Consider the following 27,789-nt stretch of genomic DNA (forward strand, 5'->3'; position numbering starts at 1 on the left):
AACTATCGTCTGTACACTGAGTCATTTTGTATACATTCCATACTTACAGGGGTCAGAGGAGCAAGATTTTTATATAAAGATATAGAGCTGGCTGTATTCTATGACTATTACACCAGGGAGGTCAGTCTCTCTGCCCTTTTTAAATGGGAATAGTACTCAATTAACTACTGCAGAGCTAAATAAAAACCAAAGGACGTGGAAACACAAATATTCCCTCAATTTTGTTCTTTCCCATGTGGATCCGAGATGACTTCTCTGACATGATCGTGGTCAAAACTTAATCAGGATTTGCATAAAGTGGCTATATAAAGCCACTCCTGCAATGACTTCAAAATGGAACTCTGGTACACAACTGACCAGAAATATAAGGCAGAAAAATAGCTATTTGCCTTTTGTCATAAATAATGACAATACACTATCACTCTTTGCCATTAAGTTAGAGCTTTGTGCCAACAACAACACAGAAAAATATTTAGATAGCTTCCATATTTAAGGGGGACAATACATGGGGTACTCAATAGTATTGGCTTTCTAGAAAATGACAGAAGTCCTGAAATTAAATCTCAACTCTCATTTCCTTTCTTTCTTCCCCTCACAAATTATTTGTATCTAGAGATGTCAGGATGGGAAACAAATAAAACCCTCATCATATAAAGACAAATGAAAGTTTAGAAAATAAAGGTAAAGATTATATTCATATCTATGAATGAAATGGTTTCTACATGATTTGCTTAAGTGATATTAGAATTGTGAGATCTGATGAGTCTTTATTCACTTCTTTTGTCTGCAAAGAATAGCTACATGTATTTTTATACATGCCAATATAAATCATAAATCTATCTATTGGTGATTTAAAAAAAGTGTCCCTTTTCTAAATGAATTTTAAAATATGTCAAACAACTTTGTGTATTTTTAGGCAGTGCTCAGGTTCTGGACCCAAACTCCATTAACATTAACTCAGGCCTTAGGCAGGCTCCGGATAGTTAAGCTACCACATCTGTGTATATCTTTCCCCACTTGAGAGTAGGGGAAAGGGGAAAGTATCAGAAAGAGGAAGTATACTACTACCCTGCAGCTCCTTTAGATTATAAAATGAGGCAGTTGCTAATTAAACTTTAAATGTGTTGGCTCATAAGAAGGAAAGAAAAAAAGAGAAACTAAGGAAAAAAAGAGGCCAAAAAGGAAAAGGGGGGGAGAGGAAAGGAAAGAAGAAAAAGAAAAAAACAAGGCAAAAGAGAGGAAGAAAGAGCCAGAAATGGGCAGAAAGGTGCAGAAGGCAATCTAAACAAGGTCCTTTAGTTTGACAGTGCTCTTTAACTTTATGAGGTTCATAAGTTGGAAACTGCCATAAACCTTGCAAAAATGTGAGACATCTGAGGGTTTTTTTTTTTTTTTGGTGTGAACAACAAGAATATGGAATTTATCTCATTTATCCCTAACTGCCACCTACTAAAAACAATCAAACGACAAACAAGCAACACCACACTCTAGATATGGTACACACAGGTCTGTAGTGTCATTTTACACTGGGCGGGGAGGGGACTTCTTGAAACATCTATTATATATAATATGTACTATATCTAATATATACAAAATTAGTATTTTTAAGAGAGTAATTACTATACTATATAAATGTAACTTCGAATTCAATTCCATTTCTTTTACAACGAAGTCTATAATGTTTCGACCTTTCATTACTAAATTGCTGTGAGAGAGGAAAGGAATATAAGAGGTAGTCAGCACGGAGACCCAGAAAACAATTCCACCACGCTAAATCAGAAACCAAAGAGCTCTCTTTTGTTCACAAAATTTGAAATTTAGAATAAATGGACCAATTTCTCAGAAACCACAAGCCATCAAAAACCCACCCACATTAAATAGGTACCATTGAATAGGTCTGTAACCATGGAGGAACAGTAACGCATAGGCTCCAGAAGAAGTAATTCCTAGGCTCAGATGGCTTCACTGGATAATTTTACCAAACAACTTAAAAGAAGAATTAACAACAGTTTTATACAATCTCTTCTGGAAAATAGAAGAAGAGGGGACATTTCCCAACTCATTTTATGAGGCCATCGTCACCATGACACCCAAATCGAAGTTTTCCTTTAAAAAAAACCTATAAACCACTATCTCTCATGGACTTAGCCACAAAAACCCTCAACAAAATATTACCAAATTGTGTCCAACAATGTAAGAAAGGAATTATATATCACAATCAAACGGGATTTATTTAAGGTATGCAAGGGTGGTTCAATATTTGAATATAATCTATCTTATCAACAGACTAAAGACAAATCATATGATCATATCAATCGATGCAGAAAAAGCATCTGACAACATCCAACATTCGTTTATGACAGAAACTCTTAGCAAGTTAGGAGTAGAGGAAAATTACCTCATTTGATAAAGAGCATCTATAATGAAAAACATAGCAAGTATCATACTTAAAGGTGGAAGACCACATGTTTTCTCCCTAAGTTCAGAAACAAGATAAAGATATCTACTCTTGCCAATTCTATTCAGCGTTGTATTGAAGGTTCAGCCTGGGCAATTAGGCAAGAGAAAGAAATGAAAGTCATACAGATTAAAAAGAAAAAAAGTAAAATGGTCACTACTTATAGAAAAAGTGTCAATGTAGAAAATTCCAAGGAATCTATAGGAAACACTACAACTAATAAGTAAGTTAAACAAGGTCACAAATATATGAGATCAGTCCATAAAATTCAATTTCATTTCTACATACTAACAAACATCTGGAAGCTGACATTAAAAACAGTACCATCCACAATCATGCCAAAGAAAATCAAATGCTGAGGTATAAACTTAAAATGTATACATAATCTGCATGCTAAAAAGCACAAAATGTTGATGAAAAAAATCAGAGCTAAATAAATGAGGAGACATCCCATGTTTAAGGATTGGAAGGTTCAACATAGAAAAGATGTCAGTTCTCTCCAAACTGATGTATAGTTGTTGTGTAATTCCTCTCAAAATCCCAGAAAGGTATTTTTGCAGGTATAGGCCAACTTATTTTAAAATTTATGTGGAAAGGCAAAAGAACTGGAATAGCTAAACAATCTTGAAAAAGAATACTAGTAAATATTAGTATATTGCTACAGTAATGAAGACAGTTTGGTACTGGTGGAGAGACAGACATATAGATCAATTGAGCAGAATAGAGAACCCAGAAACAGACAAACACAAATATGCCCAATTGATTTTTGACAAATGTGCAAAAGTAGTTCAATAGAGGAAGGATACCTTTACAAAAAATGGTGTTCGAGCAATTGGACATCCGTCAGCTACAAAATAAACCTTGACCTAAAATTCATATCTCATACAAAACTTAACTCAAAATGTATTATAGATTTAATGTAAACATAAAGCAATAAAATGTTTAGAAAAAAAGCATGGGGGAAACTCTTTGGGATCTAGCAATAGTCCAAAGTCCTTTGAATTGTCACTAAGACGCATAAAAAGAAATATTAATAAATTGTACCTAATCAAATTTAAAACCTTTGCTCTGCAAGCAACCCCATTAAAGGGATGAAGAGACAAGCTACAGACTGAAAGAAAATATTTGCAAACCACATATCCAACAAAAAAGCAGTATATGAGTTATACCAAGAACTCTCAAAACTCAACTACAAAAGAAATCCAACTGGAAATTGTGCAAAAGACATAAACAGAAATCTCACTGAAGAGGATATGAAATGCCAGATAGGCACATGAAAAGATGTTCAATTTTACTAGTCAATGAAAATTAAAAAGCACAATGAGATATTACTATACACCTATCAGAAAGGCTAAAATAAGAAATAGTGACATGACCCAATGTTGGTGAAAATACGGAGAAACTGGATCTCTCCTACACTGCTCTTTCACATGTAAAATAGCACAGCTCTCTGGGAAATAGGGTGGTATTTATAAAACTGAACGTGCAATTGCCATACAGCCCAGCAACTGAATTTGCCCAACTGAAATGCCCTAGGCATTTATCCTAGAAAAATGAAAATTTATATTCACATAAAAACCTATACATGAATGTTCACAGAAACATTATTCATAATAGCCCCACATGGGAGACAACCCAGATGTCCTTCCATGGAAAAATGATTAAATGAACATAATACACCCATACTGTGGAATACTATTTATCAATAAAAAGGAAGGCACTATTGATATATACAACAACTTGGAAGAAACCCCAGAGAATTATACCAAGTGGAAGAAAAGGCCAGTCCCCAAACTTTCCATTCTGTATGATTCCACTTGTACGACAAAATCATAGAAATGCAGGACAGATTAGCGGTCGCCAGGGGTTGAGGACAAGGGCTCGGGGGAAAGGGATGGGGGTAGACTTGTGGTGATGGAACTGCTCTCTCTCCCGACTGTGGTGGTAGACATACAAACCTAACATGTGAAAAATTGCACAGATCTAACTACACAGAAACATACACATGTGCACACACCAGTACCAGTAAAACCAGCTGGGGGAAATCTGAACGATAGGGTTTTCCAGTTGTGATATTGTACTATATTTTGTAAGATGTTATCCTTGGGGGAAACTAGGTAAAGAGTATGTGAGGTATCTCTATGGTATTTCTTACCACTGTGTGTGAATCTACAGAATCTCAAATAAAGTTTAATCTAAAAAATTTATGTGGGCTCGGTCGGTGCGGAGCTGGTACCCCTTTTGTGGTGGCAGCTGAGGAGACTCGGTGCTCGCCATGGCCGACGAACAGCCCAAGGAAGGAGTCAAGACTGAGAACAACGATCGTATCAATTTGAAGGTGGCGGGGCAGGATGGTTCTGTGGTGCAGTTTAAGATTAAGTGGCATACACTACTTAGTAAACTAAAGGAAGCCTATTGTGAACGGCAGGGTTTGTCTAGAGGCGGATCAGATTCTGATTTGACGGGCAGCCAATCAGTGAAACAGACACACCTGCACAGTTGGAAATGGAGGATACAACCTGTGTTCCAGGAGCAGACACAGGTGTCTACTGACAAGGGAAGCTGCTACTTTCCTTTAGAGCTCCAGACCGAGAAGACATTCTCAATTAGAAATCTGCAGCTTGGATCCACCGCATCCTGACTACTACAATATACTTCTCTCCATTCTTTCATTTTCCCTTTCCACATTCCTTTACTGCACAGTTCATAAAGTAACTGATGTATGTGCACAACCATTTGCATTTTTAAAAACTAAATGGCCAATGGTATGTTTTGATCGACATCAAATGGAGATGGGGTGGGGAAAAATACAGGTTCTGTGAAAATACCCCTTTCTCCATTAGTGGCATGCTCATTCACCTCTAATCTTTATAGTCCAGTAAGTTATTTTGCTCTTAATGTTAAAAAAAAAAATACAAACAACAACATAAAAATCCTTGCAGACCTTGTTTAATTGGAGAAATTTAATGTTTTTCATTTATCATTGTAAAGCCAAGGACAATTTTATAACGTCCTTTGTATGTAGCTGTTACATGTGGGGCAATCTGTCTTTAGGAAGGATAAACTGCTCTAAAAGAAATGAATCCTAGATAGTTTCCCTTCAAGTCAAGCGTCTTGTTTAAATAAACTTCTTGTTTAAAATGAAAAACAAAATTCACGTAATTCATGTTTGGTTATATATTTATCATTTATTTCTCTAAGCATTTATTGAGTTGCTCTCATGTGTAAGGCATTCCTTGTGTGCTGGTAGGGTGGAAATGGGAAGTTACGGGGTCAGCAGTCCATAAGAGAGTATTGAGTAGAGACCTACCTTCACCAATGTCACAAATGTAATTATATAGATGTTTTTGTGACTATTTTTAAAAATATACGTGTCCTCCACTAGACGAGAGCAGAGACTGCGACTGTTTTAATTACCATCTATCTCCAGTGCCAAACAGTATCTGGAACATAGTAACTGTTCAATTAATGAACATAGTAACTTTTCAATAAATGAAACAATCAATCAATAGAAAGGGTGATAAATACCACCAAATAGAATACGGTACAAAAAATAATGACATAATGAAAGTGCCTATGAAAACAGCGGAGGGAATAATTAGCATTGTCAGGGGGAACTGGAGAAAAGCTTCAAAGATGTGATCTTGCAGCTGAGGTGAGATGCAGGAAGAGGAGAAATACCATTCCAAGCAGAGGGAATAGAGAATTCAGAAGCACAACGGTATAGGAAAGGCACAGGATTCCACGGGACCAGCAAAGAGTTTGTTGTGTTTGAGCCTATAGTCCTCCACCGGGAGAATAAAAAAAAGGATGAAGCTAGAAGCCTGAAGCTGTAACTCTGACTGAGGATGCTTCACTAAGGCACTTTGGGCTTTCGCAGGAGCAATGTGGTGGCACTGGAGTTTTTAAAGCCAGTTAATGACGATCAGATTTTTCTTTTAGAAAGTTAACTCTGATGACAGTGAGGAGTGTAAACAGCAGGGAGGAAAAAGACAAGCTGAGAAACCAAGACAAGGGCCTGAAGAGAATGAAAAGTCTGGTCCTCATGATATTCAATTTACCAGAAAACTCACCTCCCAAATGTACTGCATTCGTGGAAGTTAGGTCTTTATAACTGCTGGCCTGGATGGTTTATAACACTGTTATCTTTAAAAATATGTCTAATGAATCATACTGTAGGGCCGTGAAGTATAGACATTTATTAGGCATTTTTATTGTTCTTTTCTGCAGTCTTCCAATACAAGCATGCTACTTTAAGTAGATTTTTAATTTGAAGTTCTCCTTTTCTCAATTTTTAAAATTTTGAAATAATAACTATTCTTCATACTTCACAAAATCTTGGATGTTGTGGCCAATTTATTAATATTTTAATAAATGAGTATTTCCACACACTACTCATGCTATTAAGGAATTGCACTTATTTCTCTTAAAACACAAAATAACCATTTTGGCAACAAGTTAGAGCTTCAGTAACTAAAATATTCATCTTTGGAGAGAATGTTATAAATATGAATTATGGACAATAACTAGAGTACTTTCCATACATTTTTTGTGCACATATACATGTATTATTTGTGATAACCTACAGATACAACCGAATAGCATCTCTCTAACGTAATGATACCTTGGCTGAATCCTCCCTCCCTTCTCTCCCCCTTCCCAAAACAGAAAATTCTCTGCCAGGTTAAAGAAGGAAGAAGAGCAAAAAGAGTTAAATATAATTCCTCTGGGCACAATGAAGTCACTTTAGTCCCCTTGTTTTCTTTTTCTACTGTGTGACAATTTTAACAGCTCTTTTCTAACACCAAAGTGAGAATTAGGAATATGGATTATGAGGAGAATGGCAAGGTGTGGCAATTATTTTAGGTAATGGTTTTCTTTCATTTTATAAGAAATAAAGACATTTAAATTGTTTTGTATATAAAAACTTATGAGTTTTAAATGTAATCTTTTGAATTTTCTATTATGGAAAATGCCAAACATAAAGAAAAGTTGATACAACAGTATAACGAACCCCCTCATGTCTAGTTTTAACTGATCTGCTCATGGTCCATTCACTTCCCCATTTCGCCCTCCATCATTTTGAAACATATACCATTTTACCTATAAATATTTCAGACTGCTTGTCTACAACAACTGTTTAAAAATATATAATAATGCCCTGGCTGGTGTGGCTCAGTGAGTGCCAGCGTGCGAACCAAAGGGTCGCTGGTTCAATTCTCAGTCAGGGCACATGCCTGGGTTGTGGACCAGGTTCCAAGTAGGGGATGTGTGAGAGGCAACCACACACTGATGTTTCTCTCCCTTTCTTTCTCCCTCCTTTCCCCTCTCTCTAAAAAAATTAATATATATATATATATAATAACTATACCATTAGTATACTTAAAATGTAACCAAACAACTTTAATGTCCTCAAATATAAGGTCAAATTTTCAAATTTCACCAATTACCTCATAAACTTTTTAAAGTTCTATACGAGTCCAAATTAGGTGTAAATGTTGTGGCTAGTTATGTGTCCAAAATTTACTCTAGTGGAAATAATTTAATATGCTTAAAAGTTAAACTTACCAGTTTCAATAAATTTGGATAATTAAATTTAATATAAAAAAAGTGAGTAACCAGATTAAGTCACCCTAGCAGCGAAATGTTGACACATCTGGTCAAACTAAGAAAACCTAGGGAAAAAAGTGGGGGAAGAGGCTTGATTTTATTTTTGTCTGTTTTCAAAATACTTCCCTCTTTGCTCACAGTTTGAACTATAAAACTGCCCATAATAATGACTCTTATAATAAGAGTTTATCAAGCAAATCCACTAAACCATGCTAACAAAACTCTTCTATAATCTTTCATTTGCTTGTTTTAACATTTTCACTATTTTACTTTGGCCGAATACTTCCTCCTTAATTTGAAATTAGCTTGACATCATAGGATTCCGGAGTTGGGAGGGGTCATGTGGCTTCCTCATCTCAGAGAGTAGGCAGCTTTGGTATTATTATAACACTGGTGTGTCTAGTGAGAACGATAGCGTGAAAGCTCAATCTGTTGACAGTTACAGACTATATTCTAATTTGTTAACAGACACTACTGTGTAAATATGATCAGTGAAAGTTTTATTATCATGACATCAAAGAACTTTGTATTTTATCCTTTATAAAGCTTGGTAAAGTTAATATTTTCTCTAAGTTGAAAAGATCTTGTTACACAAGTAAGAAAGAAGCACATTTGGTTCAAGATTTGAAATAATAAAAGTTAGAACTTATCACCTACAGTATTCTGTAGAAAGCAACAAACTAAATGCCAGACTCTTTACTCAGATATTATAACAAAGAGTCATAAACTTGTGTACTATCAAAAAGGAAACATGCAGTATGAAATACCTGATGGTACTCTGTGTGAGACATCATGAATTAGAAATTATTAGGTCTCCTGAAATTTGCACATTAAGTTCTAATAGTATTTCTCAGGTTTAGAAAAAATTATACAGTGGTTCCTTCCACAGCCATTGGTGAAGTCTAGACAGCCTTAATGTGCAGTAAAGTTATTAATCAAAAGCAAAAATTTGTCATGGAAACTCAGGAGTCTCAGTGCACTTCGTACATATGACAGTTCGCATTACACCCAGAACTTAAATGGCCAGTAAAATAATTAAAAATACTTATTGAGTGTTCGATATGTTCAGGGAACTATACTAGCAAGCAGTAGAATAAAGTGGCAGAATGATACCAAATGAAATCATTAATACATTTAGTTTAAAAGAAGTACTTAAAGACAATAATTTGAAGATAGAAATTGTTGAGATTTAGTGTTTTCTTTTAAACTTAGAAAGTCTTATAAAAATTTGCCAGAACTTAATTGTTCCAAGTTCTACAACATAAGAAACCCTTTCAAATTTAGAGCATTGACAATGGACTGATTCTACTTTGTTTTTTTTAAAGGATTTTATTTATTTATTTTTACAGAGAGGAAGGAAAGGAGAAAGAGAAGAAGAGAAACATCAGTATGTGGCTGCATCTTGCGCATCACCTATTGGGGACCTGGCTCGCAACCTAAGTGCGTACCCTGACTGGGAATTGAACCGGTGACGCTTTGGTTTGCAGGCTGGTGCTCAATCCACTGAGCCACACCAGCCAGGGCTATTTTTATTATTTATATTGACTTTACTCATTTCCCCCCCGAAGTCCCTAATGTACCAACTGTCCTTTATCTTGTTTATATTCCAAAATTTTTTTCTGATTTACCAAAATACAAAAATTCAAGCTCTTGATTCTTTTAAAACAAAGTAAAAACAGGTGTCATAATAAATATAATCCACTAGATTCAGATAAGGCAATTATAGAGTTGATTTGTTCCGTTATACAGAAATGCAGGTGTAAATCTCTGTTCATATACAGAAGAGACGGAATGTCTCATTCTAACACAACCATCCATCTTACCTGGCTCACAAGGGAGCAGCAGCGCTCACATCAACAATATCTATTCATACCTTGACGATGATGGAAATCCCATCTAAGAAATGTGGTATCAGCACGATCACTTTACCATATGTTCGATAATATGAAAGATATGTGGCAATTAGAAGTTTTTGATCTCACAGTATCATGCTGTTTTTTTAATCATCTCTCCCTCCTCTCTTCTCTCCTCCTCTCTCAGTACATATTAGAAACTAATGGAAAGAATTTAGCTAAAAATAATAAAAATAAATAAGGCTCCTTCTTAACTGAGAAATAAATTATGACCAATTAAAAATACTATTAATACTATTAACAGCATTATAGCTTTTTAAAATAATAGTAGTTTACTTTCCCATACCTAATACTATTTCTTTCTTTTGGTCATGCTTTTTAAAAAAGTCTGAAGCCCCCCCCCCCCCCCCCCCCCCCCCCCCCCGTTATATTTACATTTTGTTATTTTAGTCCTTCTTTGAACCATTCAGGACATACCCTCTAGTCAACTTCCTCTTGTTAATACCCCTTCACCTTGTCAAGGAGAATTAGAATTTTAATTTGTTTTTCTAAGATGTGAGCCAGTAAAGGATCACTTAGAAAATTTTATAAGCTTAGCCTACTCAATCACCTAGTCATTAAATGATTTAAGCCTATTAAATCATATCTGCTTTTTGAAAGCAGCTTCTAAACTTGTACTAATTCATATTTACTGTAGTGATATAAATTTGAAGGAAAGTTTTTTGCTAAGATGAGAATGAAAACATGTATTTTTTTAAGGTCAGATCAGGGTAAAAACTTTTAAATAATACAAAATAGAAAAAATAAATTAAGGAGGCTGAAATATAACCTTTATAATAGTGGACAAGAAATACTCATTAATTAAATTATTGTAGTAATTAGTCACTTGGGACAAATCCAAAGTCTCTCCCCTCTTAATGGTGATTTTAAAAAGCTCCAAACTAAGAAGTGAAGTGAAAAACCTAAACAAAAGAATCTTGAATAGGCAGGAATGTAAGAGGAAGGAAGGCTGGTGACAGTCCGGGGGAAGAAGGGGAGAGAGTTCCTCTGGAGCAGATGAAGGCTGGGGAAGAGAGCCCTGTGTTTAGGGAGATAAGTACGCATCCTTTCTAGCTCTGTCAGCTGACAGGATTGTCAGGCACCACTTACTTGTGTTTCTGGTCGATGGGGGGAAAGGGGGACATATCCCTAAGCAAATGGGAGGCTCTGTTGGGACATACAGTATAATGCTATTCGCTCACCCTATTTGAAAGAAAAAATTAAACCATTTTGTTGGAAACCAAGTTCTTAGGGTTTATCTGCTGTAGAATCTCCTATGACTGCAAAGAAACCTAGAGTTGTGCTGGATATAAAATAACTAAGGAGCTACTTAGAATAATTTCTAAAAATAAAAACTAAGAAAAAACATCTACCTTGAATATAACAACGCTGGCTTGAAAATGATGTGGAAGCAGTATATTTAGAAATAGAAATATGGATATTTGTTAATATGGTATAATGATATATTGCTAAAGTTAAAAAATACCTTATAAAACAATGTATGCACTATAGCCTTCCTAATTACTAATTTTTAAAAAGATCTAAAAAAAAAAAAAAGTCTGCCCTGGCTGGTGTGGCTCACTGGTGCAGCCTATGAACCAAAAAGTCACCAGTTCGAATCCCAGTTGGGGCACATGCCTGGGTTGTGGGCCAGGTCCCCAGTAGGGGGCACGTGAGAGGCAACCACACACTAATGTTTCCCTCTCTTTCTCCCTCCCTTCCCCTCTCTTCAAAAATAAATAAAATCTTAAAAAATATATGTCAGAGTATATTGGGTACAGAGGAGTGATTTTCTTTTCTTTTTTTAAAATTAATTAATTTATTTTTATTCAGTTACAATTGTCTGCATTTTCTGATTTTCAACTGGTGTGCCAGAAGAATTTTTAAAACATGAAATGCCTGACCATTTAGTCAAGGACACTGACCTCTTCCCCCTCAAATTGTCAAATAAAAGAAAATGATCACAGCCAATACAAGAATAGCCATCCAGTGTGAATGAATCAAAAGTATACCTATTTTTTTTGTCAGTTTGGCAAAAATATATATACATTTTGGTGTGCTGCAGAATTTTAGTAATTAGTTTATGTGTGCCATCAGATGAAAAAGGTTAAAAATCGCTAGTATAGAAAACTTTTATTTTCTCCTAATTACTCATCTGTGTTTTCTATCAATTAAAAGGAAAAGCACACATTACTTGATAGTTGTTAAAAATTATATAAGAGCTGTCTTGGGTCAAGGACTTCCTACCATTTTGTGTGGAGGAGAAAACCTTAGAAGGAATGAAGGTTGCTGGCTGGGCGGTTCAGGTGGTTGGAGTGTTGTCTGGTACCTGGAAGTTTGTGCCTTTGATTCCTGGTCAGGGCACATACCTAGGTTGCACGTTGGATCCCTGGTCAGAGCACGTGAGAGGCAACTGATCAATGTTTCTCTTGCTCTCTCTCTTTTTCTCTCTCTCTCTCTAAAAGTCAATAAACATATCCTCAGGGTGAGGATTTAAAAAAAAAAAAAAGGAATGAAGGAGATCTTAGGAGATCTTTGCTTCCATATCTACTTATTTATCAACAAATGTTCTTGCTAGGAACAATCAACATCAGAACAAATAAAGAACTGATTTTGCAACATCTTAGATAAGGGAATTTATACTTTTGAAATCACAGGTATTCATCATTATTACTTTTAACTAAATAAATATTGTGCAGAATAAAATGTCTCCATAGTGTTTGCTATACTACAGAATGTATCACTAAAAAATTCCTATTCTACAGAAAATATATTAATATTGGTTTGGGGCATCTTTTAGAGAGAATAAAACATTTACATAAAAAATTCAAACTAAGGATTATAGGCTAATTTTTAAAGAAAATACTGTACTTGAGTTTCTACTATTATTAGCACTCAAAATACACAGCTTGAATAAATAGCAGGAATAAAATGGACTCAACAGGCCTAACTGGTAGTCTATATACTGCATCATCTAACTATGCTTTGGGGAGGAGAATCTATTTAAGGCATAAACAAAGATATGTCCAATACACAGCTAAAATAAAAACATTTATATAAGCTAGAAAGACAGAATTCAATATTTCTACATATGCCTGAGTTAATTCAAGGAGACTTCTAATTCAAACTAGTCATTTGGAGTACTACTAAGAAACAACAAGACTATAAATTCTAGGTAGAGGCCATGCAGTGTAAGCTTCCTCAATTTTGCTCCATTCCCCTTTACAATTTCTCTGTGTACTCAATTGTCTTTATCCTTCAGTCTTCCTTTGTCAGGTTAACCACCTCTCCCCAACACCACCAAAAAAATGTCCTCTTACTTCTCTATCCTCCTACCTTCCCATTTCACTAATTCACTTCTCTCGTTTTTCATACATTTTCCACGGCTCTCCGCTGATTCTTTCTTTCCCCACTACGATATGCTCCAGGTATCATTTATTGAGGGGAGGAGGGGGAAGCTTCCCTAACAGGAAGAGGCCCTAGGACTATTAAACTCCCTGGCTCCAATTTCCTAATCTCCAAATCCAGTGGGATTCTTCTCAGGCTGTATCCTTCCATAACCCATAAGGAGTGCGTCCGTACATGGCTCTTGTATCTTGGTTTGTGTGGTTTCTTGGTTCGTACGAGTTCCTATCCCACCCACATCTCCTGGTCTGTCCTCCTTCTCTCACCACTTAATGCATGGGTCTGTGCTGGGCCTCGTCTCTTTCCTCCACACTTTCTCTTATTTATCTGATTCACTCTTGTGTTTTCAGCTACCTCTCCCAAGCTGTTGATGCCCTCAATAAACCTCTCAAAAGCTGCCTTCCTTCTTTCCTGTGAAGCTGTACTAGTTCCAGAACCTCATTACCCATCCAAGTTCTCATTCCCTATCTCTTTCTTCCTTTAAGTCATTATACAAACTATTGATAGAGTAATCTTTTCAAAGGCCCTGATGACATCAATCTCTCCTATTCAAACACCTTAAATGGTACCCCACTATCTACTGTTTAAAGCTCAAGCCTCTTGTTCTGATTTGAGGGCCTTTGATTTGCCACTATCCCTTTAGTGTCCTGGACTTCATTCACAACGTCTGAGTTGGGCTAAGAGATACATGGATTACATCCCACCACACCCACTGAAAAGTTTCCCAGTACTCAAGACTCAGCTCAAATTCTATCTCCAAGTTACCCCATCTTCCCGGTACAGAAGTAATCTCCTCCTTCTTCATGTACAGAGAATACTTAACAACATGTGACAGGATAGATGCCATTCTGCTTTGCTTAAGGACACGGCATTTCTTTACTCCATTAATTTATGACTAGCAGTAGGAATATTATTTTTTTTGTCCTCTATAATGTCTTGAATGTAGTAAGCAGTGTTGAACTCAGACTATATTCATTTAAAATTAGAGGCTACTTGACTAGGAGCTGAGCTAAAGGTTGCCTCTGCCTTATTTCTGAAGAAAAACCCTGGGAAACAAATTAGGTAAATAAATAATAGTGTAGAGGGGGGGACTGAATAAATGACTGAAAGAAATCATTTCAAAACTCTTGGATTTGAATTATTTTATGAAAATAATTATAAGCAATTCTACTCCTAGCTGTATACCTAAGAGAATTGAAAACATATGTTCACACGAAAACTTGTACATGAATGTTAATAGCAACATTATTCCTAACAGCCAAAAAGTGGAAACAAGTCAAATGCCCATCAACTGATAAATGTATAAACAAAATGTGGATACCCATAGAATGAAATATTATTCATAAAAAAGAATAAAGTATTAATACATGCTATTAAGACCTGGAAATTTCAAACACTAGACATCCATTCACAAAGCATAAATGTATCACAAGTACTCTACAAGTAGTTTCATTGTTTTGTTTAGTGAATTTAAGGCAGGTGCCCCCAAATTTCATATGTTCTTTGCTAACACAGCCCTATGAATATCTGCTCATGTAAAAATTAGTTGTTTTTCAATACATAAAGTTAACTGACCCAGTATAGGATATGTGCCTTCCAAAGAGTAAGATAATGAAAACAGAAAGATATTCTTTATAATCAAATATATATTCTTTACTGCCTGGTTCCACAAGGGGGGTGAAAAACACCTCCCAAAAACCCAGCTTGGTTTTTTTTTTAGCTGATCTAAAATCTTGAGATATAGTCCTGACTATACCTGATAGTGATCCAGTCAGAAGAAAACAAACTCTATTGAGGAAATGAATTAAGAAATCAGCACCCTGTCACCTTGCTTTCCTGAGTTGTGCTATCAAATTGGAAGGAAATTCTCTGAAGTAAAAAAGAAAGAGAAAAATGTTACTAAAGCTAAATTTGGCAGATTAATTTTTTTGACTAATAATTATTTCAATCTAGAGTCAATTTATCCCCTGCTTCCCCTTTCCTTTTAAAATGGGTATAGTAAGTACATTATGTGGTAAGGGGAGTGCCCCCATAGTACTTTCTAAATACTTCTATTATTATAACAACCGTTCTATTATTTATATGTGATTGTGTGTATGGTTTTATATCTCTTCCTGTGGCCATTTTCTAACAGAGCTGTGAATAAACTGAAATGTCCAAAACACCAAAAATAAACGTATCACTCACTGAGCTCTTCCTTTACAATGTGTGGCCGAATTTGTGCTTTGGCTACATAATCTCACTGAATCCTCAAAATAATCTTTTGAGGTAGGTATGTCCATTTTACAGGTGAAGAAACTCAGGCTGCAGGAGTTAACAGGTTTGTACAAGGTCGCAAAGCTAGCGAGCTAGTAAGTGGCAGACATGTCCATCTAACGTGCTCTTGTTAATCATTAGATTATACTGCGAACCGCAAACATATGCGACTGAAATGAAAAGTAAAAGATAGAAGGGACCTGGACACACTACTTACTTTGTGAAAAGGCAAGCGGAGCATCAGTTCTAAGAACTGTGTCAGCGATACAAATGGGTGGATCCCTAGACCACTTCTAATCTTTCCTTATAGAACTGAAAACACTGTGCTCTATTCCTGAAGGAGAATGGGACACCGCTGTGAAATGAGAATTAACTGTCCCCTCCTTTGGTAGGATACTTACATTACATTACTATTTGATGGTACTGACAGGATCTCCTTTGGTCCCATTTTAAAAAGTGCTCCTACTTACAGCAGCCAGGTCAAGACTAACTAGGCTGGTTGGTGACTTCAAAATGTTTAAAAAAGTCATTTTTGTAGTAGAATATCCAGTGATCTGAGCAAACTATGTAACTCCCACCAGTGACCCTGAAATAGAAACTAACCTCTTAAAGCTATTTCTCAGTACATAAAATACATTCATAAGACACTTCTAAAAATAACTCTCCACTGTAATTCCCTCCTTATGCATCTGGTCAGAGATGTCATATTTCCTCCACAAAGCTTCCTTTTATGTTGCAACAGTAAGAATCTCAATTTCAAACTGAACCAGAACGATCGAGAATTACAAACTCCTTCACAAGGCATGATTATTTTTATTAGTGTTTTATATAAATTGTCTAAAAACGACGGGACATCTTACATTGTAACTCTGCAATATTTTTAACTAGAAAATAAAGCGATTATAGCTTAAAGTTCTGTCTCTGCTCACCCCTTTTATTTCTGCTAACACACGGTCCGCCACGAAAGGGTCAGTGTGATCTCTGCAGACTGTAGATAAGGAATATGAGCATGGGAAACTGAAGAACAGAGCGTTAACCACATGTCAAGTAATTCAGAAGTTTAAAATTTGTCATCTGTGTATGAAACCAGCAAACAGTTGGTTATATAATTGGTTTAGTTGTAACTGGTTAAGTAAACATCCTATTAAATAAATGAATAGGATGTAGTTGTTAACTTCCACTTTTCCCTCCAACTGGTGCTGTTTTGGCAGGCGGCCACATAATCTGCAATAATCTGTCACTGCTCTGAAGACCCACCCACTTCCTCTGCCCCACCCCATTCAAACTGTGACTGGGATGCAAATGGCACGCTAACACAGCACTTAGACAATCATGAAAGGCCTCCCTATCTATAAAAACTAAAATTCGCATAATTTGTACTTTTAAGTATTTAACATTCATCAACTTTAAGAAAAAACACTGTGTAATATCACATTTCAAAGATTATTTGAGCGATTTCATTTCCTTTCTTATCTATTAGAAAGAATACAGCCCCCAAATCGGTAAGATCCACTGCAGTGCTTCTAGAATGAAAATGCATCCTCGGTACAGTGGTAAGACTTTAATTTACACATTAACATGTAGAGTGTTGGGAGTTTGGAAGTCAGAGTTACATACATTTCATTTAAACCTTGTTCCAAGAGCCTAGTAGAGTTGGTAAAGAAACTATTAAAGTAGCTTTCCTGGTTTATAAAATATTTTGCATTAACTTTCTAACGTACAAACTATGACATGTTAAATTAAAAACACTATTTACTTTCCTACTTCATCTAATTCCATTTCATGGTCTAGAGTAGTCCCATGTATTATTACTTTATGGCTAAGATATTTTATTTTTTATATTTTAATAAGTAACCTCATGTACTAAAACAAAAAAATTACAAAACAAAGTAAATGTGATCAAGTCTTCTGACTTTTCTGTCTCTAAATTTGGTATTACATTCAAGAAATTACTCTGGCATCCCTCCTATTTTACCTTCTATAAAAGAAGAAAAATAGGAGGTAATTTTGTTAGATCTCTAGGATGAATAGTATGGCATTTTGAGTTGCTTGATTTTGAAATATTGTTTTATAGTAATAATATAATCATTAGAACAAACTGCATCCATTTAATAAACATGGCCTTTAGTATATTTAAAATTTAAAAGACTTCTGACAAGATTTTGCTATTTTATTTGCAGCTCGATATTTACCTTGCTTATCCAGGAGAAAGAAAAAAAATCAAACAATTTTTGAAAAAAATTCCATCGTTATTTATTTGTAGAGTATCAAACTACAAATTAAAATAAATAGAGCATATGAATCCAGTGACTTTTGAGGTTGATTACTCTCAGCTGGACTTTGAGCTAAGGCCATAAATATTCACATGAAAATTCTACAAAGAGTTCATTAGCAATATTGAGACATAAACCATATTTATAATAAAATACTAAATGTAAAACAAAACACCAAGCTTACAGTAGATGGTCTCAAACGCATGTCCTACATTTCCAACCCCACATAAAAAAGACTTTAAAAAAATTCTTTATTTAGCTACAGCAATAGTAAGATTGCCCCAGAGGTGGCTTTCTTTAAAAGCTGCCTCTTAATCACTTAGAGAAGTTAAAACTGAACTCAAGTGGTAAGAACAACACCACGCTATCAGCACCTTCATCCCGAGAAAGGAAGTTTTTACAGACAGTTTTATAAATGAGGCTTACAGAGAGTACTTCCTGGTCAGGCAGTTAACGGCAACAGCATTTTATACAGCTTTACATTTCGACATTTTGAAAAGAATGTTCTAAAAACTTTTTCTGATTTTTTCCCCACCAGTTCGTACAAAAGAGGAAAATTTGCTCAAGCTAAACAAATGTCTTGTAAAAATCTGCAAACCTCACCAATGCCTACCGTTATGGAGTCATGTAAGTATTAGAACTGATTATTATTATTGACAATAATATCAGCTTAAATTTTAATTTTACATTTATTTTACATTTATGCTCCCCTCTATTGCCCCCCATTTCCACCCTGTGGGATAGAATGAGGTTTCCCAGGACACATTAGAAAGGTAAGAGAAAGAACTTAGTTAAAGGGGGATAACTTACCAATTCCTTGGTAACGAAGAAAATGGAAATAATTCACATTTTAATTTTCAAACTTAAAGTTAATTCTCTTTTAAACATATGTATATATATATACATATATGTGTGTGTGTATATATATATAATAATAATCAAGAAACTTTGTACAATCCTTAGTGAGGAACTGCAGATAAAAGCAGCGTGACCTGGCTGCCGCACGTTACCATCGGTATTGCAAGCTTAAGTATTTCCTGTTACAACTCCCATTGGTTCCCACAGGTACAAGTGGCTATGGGTGTTGCCAATTTACCCCTCCTTTTTTAAGTGAACCACTCAAGGAAATTTCAGGCTGGCACAATCAACACTAAGAACTATTAGGGCAAAACTACCTTGGGCTCATACCAAGAGCCTCCCAAACTAGGTTGATTGTAATTTAATAATTACCTAATTCAAAAGGGCTGGAGAAAATTTATTTTGACAGACTTTCATGATTTTTTCTAAGATGCACTGTTATTAAATGTATGTGACTTCACTCAGCAAATCCGTATTAATTGCTTCCTCTGTCTAAAGCACCGGTCCTAGGCACTGGGAATAGAGTAATGAACACAACAGATCAAGTCCCTGTGGTCATTCACACACTATCTGGCAGACTTCTGATGATTTCATATACATTTAATGAAAAAACTTCCACAAGGGCAGAGACTAAGGAAATCTGTATGGGATTTTGGAAAGTCAATTATAGTGCCCACTACTAAAAAGCACTGTAATTAAAGGATACCACCTTCAACCTAAAAGAACTTTTCCAGAACACAGTACATAAAAGTAGGCGTCTTTATGTTTTTAATGTTTCAAGAAGGCCATGTTGGAGGCAACAGCGTATGTTCCAGCAGGGAAAAGGAAAAACTTCTCACTATGAGTCACCAGTGACTAAGTTCTTTTAATTCAGGCTTAAAACACATTTCAAACCCAATTACTTGAACATGCAGAAGAATGATAACCCCAAATTAACAGCTGAAGGTTGATTTGACCCATTTTCAGGGTTAATATCAGCATCTAAGAAAAACAAGCGAAGTGCTTTGAATGGGGTAATGCTCCTCTACTGGATTTTACTATAATTTTGGTCTTATTAGTCTTTAATGCCTACGGGTCAAGTCAGGAAGCTTCCATTAGATTTTGTTACAATGAACAGTTTTCTTAGATTTTAGCCAGAGTGAGACACAATCATCTTTGGATATATGGTGTGGTGGCAGGAATGGCTTTTATGTGCATTCACTAAAAACAAATATATAGTAAATTCAAGGTTGCTCAAAGAAAAATGTGAAGCCCAGAGAGTAAAATGTACAGATAAACTCTGCTCTTCCAGTTCTTCTATACTTTACCTTCTTAGGGTTTTACTTTCCTATGTTTAAAGTAAAACCTTTCTAGCCAACAAAATAAAGACATTCCGAAGGCCAAATTTATCTAGCTAGTCATTCAACAAATGTTTATTGAGCACCTACTACACGTTAGGCATTGTTCTATGAGCTGGGGATACAGCAATGAATAAAACAAAAACCTCTGCTTTCATAGACCCTAAATTCTGACATAGGGATATAAGACAACCAAATAAATAAAACATAAATTATTTGTTATGTCAGAAGGTAGTAAGCACTATGGAAAAGAATATAATATGAAAGGTAGGGATAACAATAAGTTTATCTGCTCACAAATTGCTTATATCACAAAGAAACTTTGCTTTGAAGACCAGAGTGTAAGAGTTCTCCCAGACTCTACCTCTAACTCAAGGGAACAACCACCTTCTGTTGCAAATGACAGAGAATCTTATTTCATTTGTTGCTAATACCTGGAGTAAAGACAACAAACTTTCAAAGACCTGAAGTTAGAACCCATTCCTTATTGACAAAACCATCACATAAGGAAACAAAACTAATCCCGAACACTCAGAGTCAAAGGTCACTTTAGGAAATATTATCATTCTGATTGTAGTGTATGTGCTGCTGAAGGAAGCACAGGAAATATTATAATTCTGAATAAGAACATGCTAATTTCCATATACTTATTACCACGAGCATTGAATTGACCAATTGTGAGGTTCAGAAGTGAATTTTTTAAAAATCCTCGTGTGAGGATATATTTATTGATTTGAGGGAGGGAGGGAAGAAGAGAGAGAAGAAGGGGAAGGGGAAGGGGGAAGGAAGAGGGAGGAGGAGGGGAAAGGGAAGGAGAAGGAGAGGAGAGGAGACAGCGATGTGAGAGAGCAACATCAATTGGTTGTCTCAAATACGTGCCCCCACAGGGGATCAAATCCGAAACATAGGTATGTGCCCTGACTGCGGATGGGACACACAAGCTTTTAGTGGTGGATGTGAGGACGCTCCAACTCCATCCAACGGAGTCAACCGGCTAGGGCCAGAAGTGAGTTCTTCACTTTGGAAAGTACCCCTGTTTTCTGTTCTAGCAGCAATAATTATATTGAAATATTATCTTTGAACCCAAGACAAGCATTTAAATTTAATACAATTCAACAAATATTTATTGAGCAGATACTAGCTGCAAGACACTTGATTAGATGTATAAGACACTGTCCTTTTAAAACCAAGAAGATGGACATGTAGGAAGGATAAGACTAGAGCAAACCCTATAATGTCACATCAGAGAGAGTGTTAGTGTAATAAGAAAACATACAAAGCAAGCACTGAGGGAATTCAAAGGAGAGAGATGGCAGGAGAATGAGAGAGGGCCTCTTGAAAGATAACATCGGAGGTAGGTCTGAAGAATGAGGAACAGAAGGCATTCTAGAGGGAAAAATGGCAGGAACAAAGAAATATAAACGTGTAATCTATATATTTATATAGATTATGGGCAATAGGAACCTAAAAACAGGTTGCTAAATCTGTACTGACTCAGTAGGCCATGAGGGATTATTAAAGGCTTTGAGCATGAGAGTGACAAATTCAGAGTTGTATCTTAGGGATACATATAACTGCATATACGTAGGGAAGATGAAAAAGGAGACTGAAAGTTGTCATAGTACTTCTTCCCCAGCACTTTATTAAGGTCCTCATTAGCTCCTTCTTGGACCATTGGAGGTATAAAGTAGAAAAGTGTACTGAGTTGAAAAACCAAACTTGGTTGGAGGGAGTGATCAATGCCATTGTCTGCATGACCTTGGGAAGTCACTTACTCTCACTTCTCAATTTACCTATGTGTGAAATCTACTAATTATCCTTTTTTTTTTTTTTTTTTTGAGTCAGGAGCCATGAATTTCAGCAAATGATTAGATACTGGGAGTAGTAAAAAAACCCAGCAATAAAAAACTGTTTCAAGCGATTAAAATAATAAGCAGCTACCATTTGTTACACACTTCCTGTGCGTTTGTCACTGTGCTTGGCACTTTACATAAATTGCTTCATTTATTCCTTAGGAGAATCCCATGAGGTATGTATTATTATTTTACAGATGAGAGAATTGAGAACTTTACGACTTAAGTAACTTACCCAGTGCCAGCCAGCTGGCATAGTGACAAAGCCAAAATAGGTGCCTAGGTATCTCTGAGACTAAGGCCCTTCCTTCTTCCAATACAGTATTCTGTTTCTTCTATGGTAGATAAATAAGGCCAACATTTGTTCGTGTGTTCCAAACAAATCATTCTCTCTTTTGCCACCCTTTTGATATACGAAAAGGTCTCAGTGAGAATAGGAACAAAGTGTGGACATAACCTACTTATTTGTTGATCATTAATTCATTCACTCTTTCAATTCACATTTATTGAGCATCCTTCATACTTTATGTCTGGTACTATACCTGGCAGGGAAAATGCAAATATAAACAAGACCCATCTCTGCCCTCAAAGGGCTTATAAGCTAGTAAAAGGCAAACACATGAAAATGAGGAACTGGTATACAGTGACAGAAGGGGATTTTTTTGCACAAGAGACAATGGAAGCATAAAGGTGTATGGAGTAAAATATTGTAATTTTGTATTTCAGCTATTAAATCTTGACCTGGATCATTTAAAATTTCTATTTACGTGGTTTGGGGAAATATTTGTGTCTTTACACACACACCCTTCAATAAGTAAAGGCTAATGTTCACAATAGAAGGAAAATTAGCCATGAACTGTGATTCTGTTTTGTGTGCCCACTGCCAAGACTCATTAGGTGATTAACTTATTTAAGAGAGCATGTTGTGTTGATTAGTGTCATCTATTGTAATGGGTAAATAAAATGTGTTTGGACTGGCATAGCCTTGATTGTTATGGATACAAACCAGTCTCACTAGACAGAAAGTGAAACATACTCCATAAAAATAAATATATACAAGTCCTGGTTTGATCTAGAAATAAAAAGTTATACCATTGTCTACCAAAGACAGTGGAAGAAAGCAAAACTGAACTCTTTCAATGAGTACTTTGATAATTGACTAATTAAATATCAAGCATATCAAAGCATACAATGTGGGGTTGATTTTGTTAACCATCATTTCTCTGAGGCTGAAGGTGAAATGAAAGGGCCCAAAACACTAGGCTCCAGCTTGCAAATTCCAGCTTGGGAGCTAAAGACATGTGGGCCACATTGCTTTGTTTAATGGGAGAAGGTTTTGCTAGGTATAAAATGTTTCTTCCAAGCCATCTTCTTTTTCTCACTCACTCTGGGGAAGAAAAATGTGTATTTGTGAGATAGCTGACAATGGTTAGGGGGCTGTTCTGTGTTAACAAATCAAGAAACTGACCGTTCAGTCTTTCTGTTGGAATACAGAAATAACTTAGAAAGACTTAAAATACATTTCAATGTCTCTAACAAATCTCAAGTAGGAAAAAAAATTATGTTGATTTACACAGTATTAGGTAACTTTAACAACATATGTATAGCTGAAATTATAACATTTAATTCCTACTGGTTATCATAAAAATTCTAAATAGTTGTTGTTTTTAATCTGGGGACCATAGCTTAGAAATGAGTTAGGTCACACTTTGGTTTATAAATGAAAATATATAATCTATAATTATAGGTAGCTAGATATCACTTATTATTTTTTTTACTAAGCTGAGTCTGAGTTTAAGAAATAGTAACAAAATTTTAATATAGCCTCATAAATAATGAAGCAACTAAATGGCTAAATATAAGGCTGAATAACTACAAACTAAACTCCCTATGGTGAAATGCAATTAATTACACTACTTTGCAACTCAAAACTACTAATTCAAAACTATTCTCTGATTGACAGGGATCTCTCATTGAAAAACGAAAAGAAATCTGAAAATGTCAGATTTCTCTCAGGAGAGTCACACAACACTTTTAGATGGACACTTTCTGTCTGTTTTCTTTTTAGGGGAGAGGGCAGGAACAAAGAGTGGAGGAAAAGATTATAAAGGAAAAAAGGCTTTGAAACAAAGACTGTAAAATAAAAGTACTGATAATTTTCATTCATTCTCCTATACTACTGAAACCACCAAGTCTGACACTGGCAAGAGAACTTTTTTCAAATTGGTTTAAACATTAAACCAAATGAGATATCAAGGTAGACTTTGATATTACAATGGTTTGACTGCATAGGACTCAAGTGGTAAAGAAAGTATAAAATGGGTTTTTGTATTACTGGGCAGCACTTGCATCCTGCTAAACTAATAGTTTAAGATCTGAAACCCAGAAACAACTTACATTCTGTGGTGGTTGTAACCATTCATATGGAAGTGTAAGGCTCCTTCTTAATCTCTCCTTCTGATCATATTTTTTATCAGAAAAGAAACAGTTTAAATGAGCATAAGCGTAATAACTTCACATATTTATAGTTCTAGTGTTTTATTTTATGAAACAAATGGAAATAAATTCCCACAGAATTCCTACCCTCCTACACCCCTCCTCTCCTCCAGGAATAAACAGTTATTTCAGGCCCCTCCTATCACTAAAAATTCTATTACAATGAATCTCTCTCTTCAATGTCTCTGGATCAATATCATGACATAATGTGGTTGAAATGACTATGTTAGTAATCACTCAGGGGAGTATCAGAACACTTTCTTTTCTTACAAGTAAATAAATTCAATGTTTTATCTTAAGGAACTACCATTTGTACGAGTCACAAATGGGCTAACCAGTATGATAAAAGAGTTTATCTGCTCAAACAGTTCCATTACTTTGTAGAATTATTGGTACTGAGATTCCCAATCCTTCCGCAGACCATTTCAGGTGTTTACATGCACTACAGAGTGAATATATGACCCTTGCAAATAACCTTTTGTGTTGGCTGACCTTGGTTTTACTTGCATTCCACCTAGGGTTCTGGAAAAAAATTACACTTAATACATCTTAAATAAATTACAGTTGTCTCATATTTAAAATTTGTATTTGCTGTTGTTGTTTCTCTTATCTCCATGACTTCCAATTCTTGGAGGAGGACTCCTGGTTGGTGGATTTTTCATAACCACATGAGGTTCCACACTTTCTGAAGCCAGATAAGAAGTGTTCTGGATCAGGTAATATCAAGATAAAATCCCCAGATGTCCTCTAATATCACCCTGATGAAGATGACTTCTGGAATTTTTATCCTGGGTTTTTAAATAGGAGGTGCTATGTAAGCCTTCTACATTTTGTCTCTGGGAAATAACTCAGTATTTTTTTCCCCCCTCTCATTTCGAAGCTGCCCATTGCTAAACGTGGGCAAAGGGCAAAGGCTTCTAGTCAGACACATTCTAAACCGGAAACAAAGAAGATATCTAAATAATTGTGAAATGATCTACGAATTACATTCGCCATTATTTCCACAACACCGTAAATTTTCTACATTTGCTCCTATTAGAAAGAAACCTGTTGTAAAGAGAAGGAGGAAGGAGAAGCAACACACAGAGAAAAAAAAAAACAGGTAGAAAAATCACCTGCAAAATTGCTGGATGCAACAGTAACAAAGCACGAGCACCGGACAGAGCCTTTGAAAGGCAGCCAGGGCGGTATTAACAACACATGCTGAGTACTCTGAATTACCAGCCTGGTCGTTAGATTAATTTTCACATCCCTCGAAGTAGGAGTCTGCCCCCCAATTCCCACCCTCTACTCCTTTCCTCTGCTTATCTTAGCATTTTAACAGACACACACGTGCCCCCACCACGGCATCCTGCGCCTGGTTTCAGCTCGCTCTCTCCTCGGCTCGTCCTGGAATGACACCTAAAGCTCAGTCCCGGTAGCTCGCCGGATGAGAAGTCTAATTGGAAAGTGCTGTTAGTTTAGCAACTCCAAGAGCTCTTTGCAAAATTCAGTCTGACCTTCCAACTACCTCCCACATCTCATAGTTTCACAGTCACGCTTAGTGTATATTCCTCTCACTCTGCACTGTAGACATTGATATCGAGGTGCTGCCAGATCTGGAAAAGTTTCTTAGGTCCTTCTGGACGCACAATGAAAAATACAGGGTCTGCGGAAAGAAACACCCCAATCAGCCTCAAACGTGGGTGTCCAAAAGGATCCCGTTCTCGATCAGCTTGTCTGCGATGGGCTGAAGGAGCCCGCCCCAACTGCTCACGTGCTGGCGAAGCACTTCAGGCCAGGAAGCCCCCTCACTTTCTCGGCGCCCGCGCCCAACCCTGGGAGCGAAAGGGAAGGGCCAGCGAGCAGGTCCCGCCGGCCCTCTCGACGTTTCAGGCTCTCCGTGCTCCTGCCAGACCCTCCAGCCCGCGCGCTCTACTTAGATGTTTCATTACATAATCCTCGCTCCACAGTCACCCACGGAGTCCCGGGGGCCCGGGCGGCCCCACGCCTCGCCCACTCCTCCCCTGAGAAGAGCGGCTGGCTGGCGACCCCGCGAGCAGCGCGGTCCCTCTGCCCCGCGCAGCGACCCCGACCCACGCTCCCGCGCCTCTCCCACGCAGGGACCGGGCTCGCTCAGGGCCCCACCCGGCCCCCCACACCTCAGACCCGCCGGCCCGCTCACTCTCCGGAACCTGGCCCCCCAAGATCTGCCCTCTCAGCCCCTCTGGAGGTCCCCTGCACCCTCAGACCCTCTGCTCCGACCCCATCCGACCTGCTGTCCCTGCTGCTCCCGGGGACGCCCCTCGAACTCGCTGTCCCAGGCCCCTCGGGGACCCTCCCTCACACCTGTCCCGACCCCTCTAGGAAACTCCCCTCGGACGTGCTGTCCCGCTCTCTCTCGGGGTCTCTTCTTCGCAGATACGCTGTCCAGGACCCTCCCTCTCGGGGTTCGCTCTCTTCGAACCCGCTGTCCCGGACCCGTCTCGGCGTCCCCTCTCAGGCTCACTGCCCCCTGCTCCTCTTAGGGTTTCCCCTCAGCCCCTCTGCCCCAGCTCTTCTGGGGGTCTGCTCTCCACAGCCCAGATTGTCAAAACCGCTCCCGGAACTCCTCTCACTCCTCGCCGATCTCATCCCGCCCAGGGTCCCCTCGCCGAGGCTCACGCTGTCACAGTCCCGCACCCCGGTGCTCTCACCTCAGACCTGCTGTCACCACCCCGGCCCGGCGTCGCCGCCGCCGCTTCCTCTCCCACACTTGTTCCCGAGTCGCTCTTCTGTCGCTCGTCCTCAGGAGGATTCCAAAGTCCGGTCGCTGAGTGCCCGGGCCGGCCTCGCGGAGCCCCCGCCTGCGATCTCTGTGTCGCGTCCCACTCTTTCACGAAGGACCCCACCGCCGCCGCCACCACCACCGGGAGCCACACGGACCCTCCCGCTGCCGCCGCTTGCTGCTGTCCGAGGTGCGGCTCTTGCCAGGGGTGGCCAATCGCACCCGACTGGGCCGAGCGTGCTCCGCCCCACGGTCTCAGTCCGCCCGCCCCCCGCCCCTGACCACGCCCCCAGCTCGACTCTGATAGGCTCTCTACTGACCTTCCTTGATCGCGGGGCACAAGCCTGTGCCCGGATATAGGTACTTGATTGAAGGTGCCTGAGAAGCCGAGCTGTCGATGGCGCCTGAGGATTGGCGGAGTTAATGGTGGGCGGGATGAAACGGGGCGGGGTTTTTTCGGACGCGGAAGACCTTGCAACTTCAGTTACCCAAGGGCCATCCTGGGGTGCGGTCATTCTTGTTTGTGCTGCGCTGTGGTCAAAGTTCATGGCACTCCTCCCCGCTCCTTTACTTTTCTTGGGAAACTCCCAGAGGCCGGGGCCCTC

At 37.8% G+C, this 27,789-nt stretch overlaps 2 protein-coding genes across 11 annotated transcripts in view; one reads left to right on the forward strand and one right to left on the reverse strand.

The window, feature by feature from the left end:
• The window catches only part of TAOK3 (TAO kinase 3), a 141,349-nt gene extending 113,954 nt beyond the window's left edge, over nucleotides 1-27,395 (reverse strand). For 4 of the 10 annotated variants that reach the window (XM_053927987.1, XM_053927982.1, XM_053927989.1 and 1 more), the window contains exon 1: nucleotides 27,114-27,395. The gene's annotated coding sequence lies outside the window, so the exon portion shown is untranslated. Of the gene's footprint in view, nucleotides 1-18,704; nucleotides 18,915-25,937; nucleotides 26,087-27,113 lie in introns of those variants that run through there. The other 6 variants (XM_053927988.1, XM_045200674.2, XM_053927986.2 and 3 more) reach the window with 4 other exon arrangements.
• LOC139441072 (proline-rich protein 36-like) lies at nucleotides 4,734-27,544 on the forward strand. The gene is made up of 2 exons (XM_071222100.1): nucleotides 4,734-4,796; nucleotides 26,153-27,544. The coding sequence occupies exons 1-2, from the start codon at nucleotides 4,734-4,736 to the stop codon at nucleotides 27,542-27,544; spliced, it is 1,455 nt and encodes a 484-aa protein (XP_071078201.1).
• The last annotated feature ends 245 nt before the right edge of the window (nucleotides 27,545-27,789 follow it).

This window comes from Desmodus rotundus, chromosome 7, assembly GCF_022682495.2.
Source record: "Desmodus rotundus isolate HL8 chromosome 7, HLdesRot8A.1, whole genome shotgun sequence".
NCBI classification, from domain to species: domain Eukaryota; kingdom Metazoa; phylum Chordata; class Mammalia; order Chiroptera; family Phyllostomidae; genus Desmodus; species Desmodus rotundus.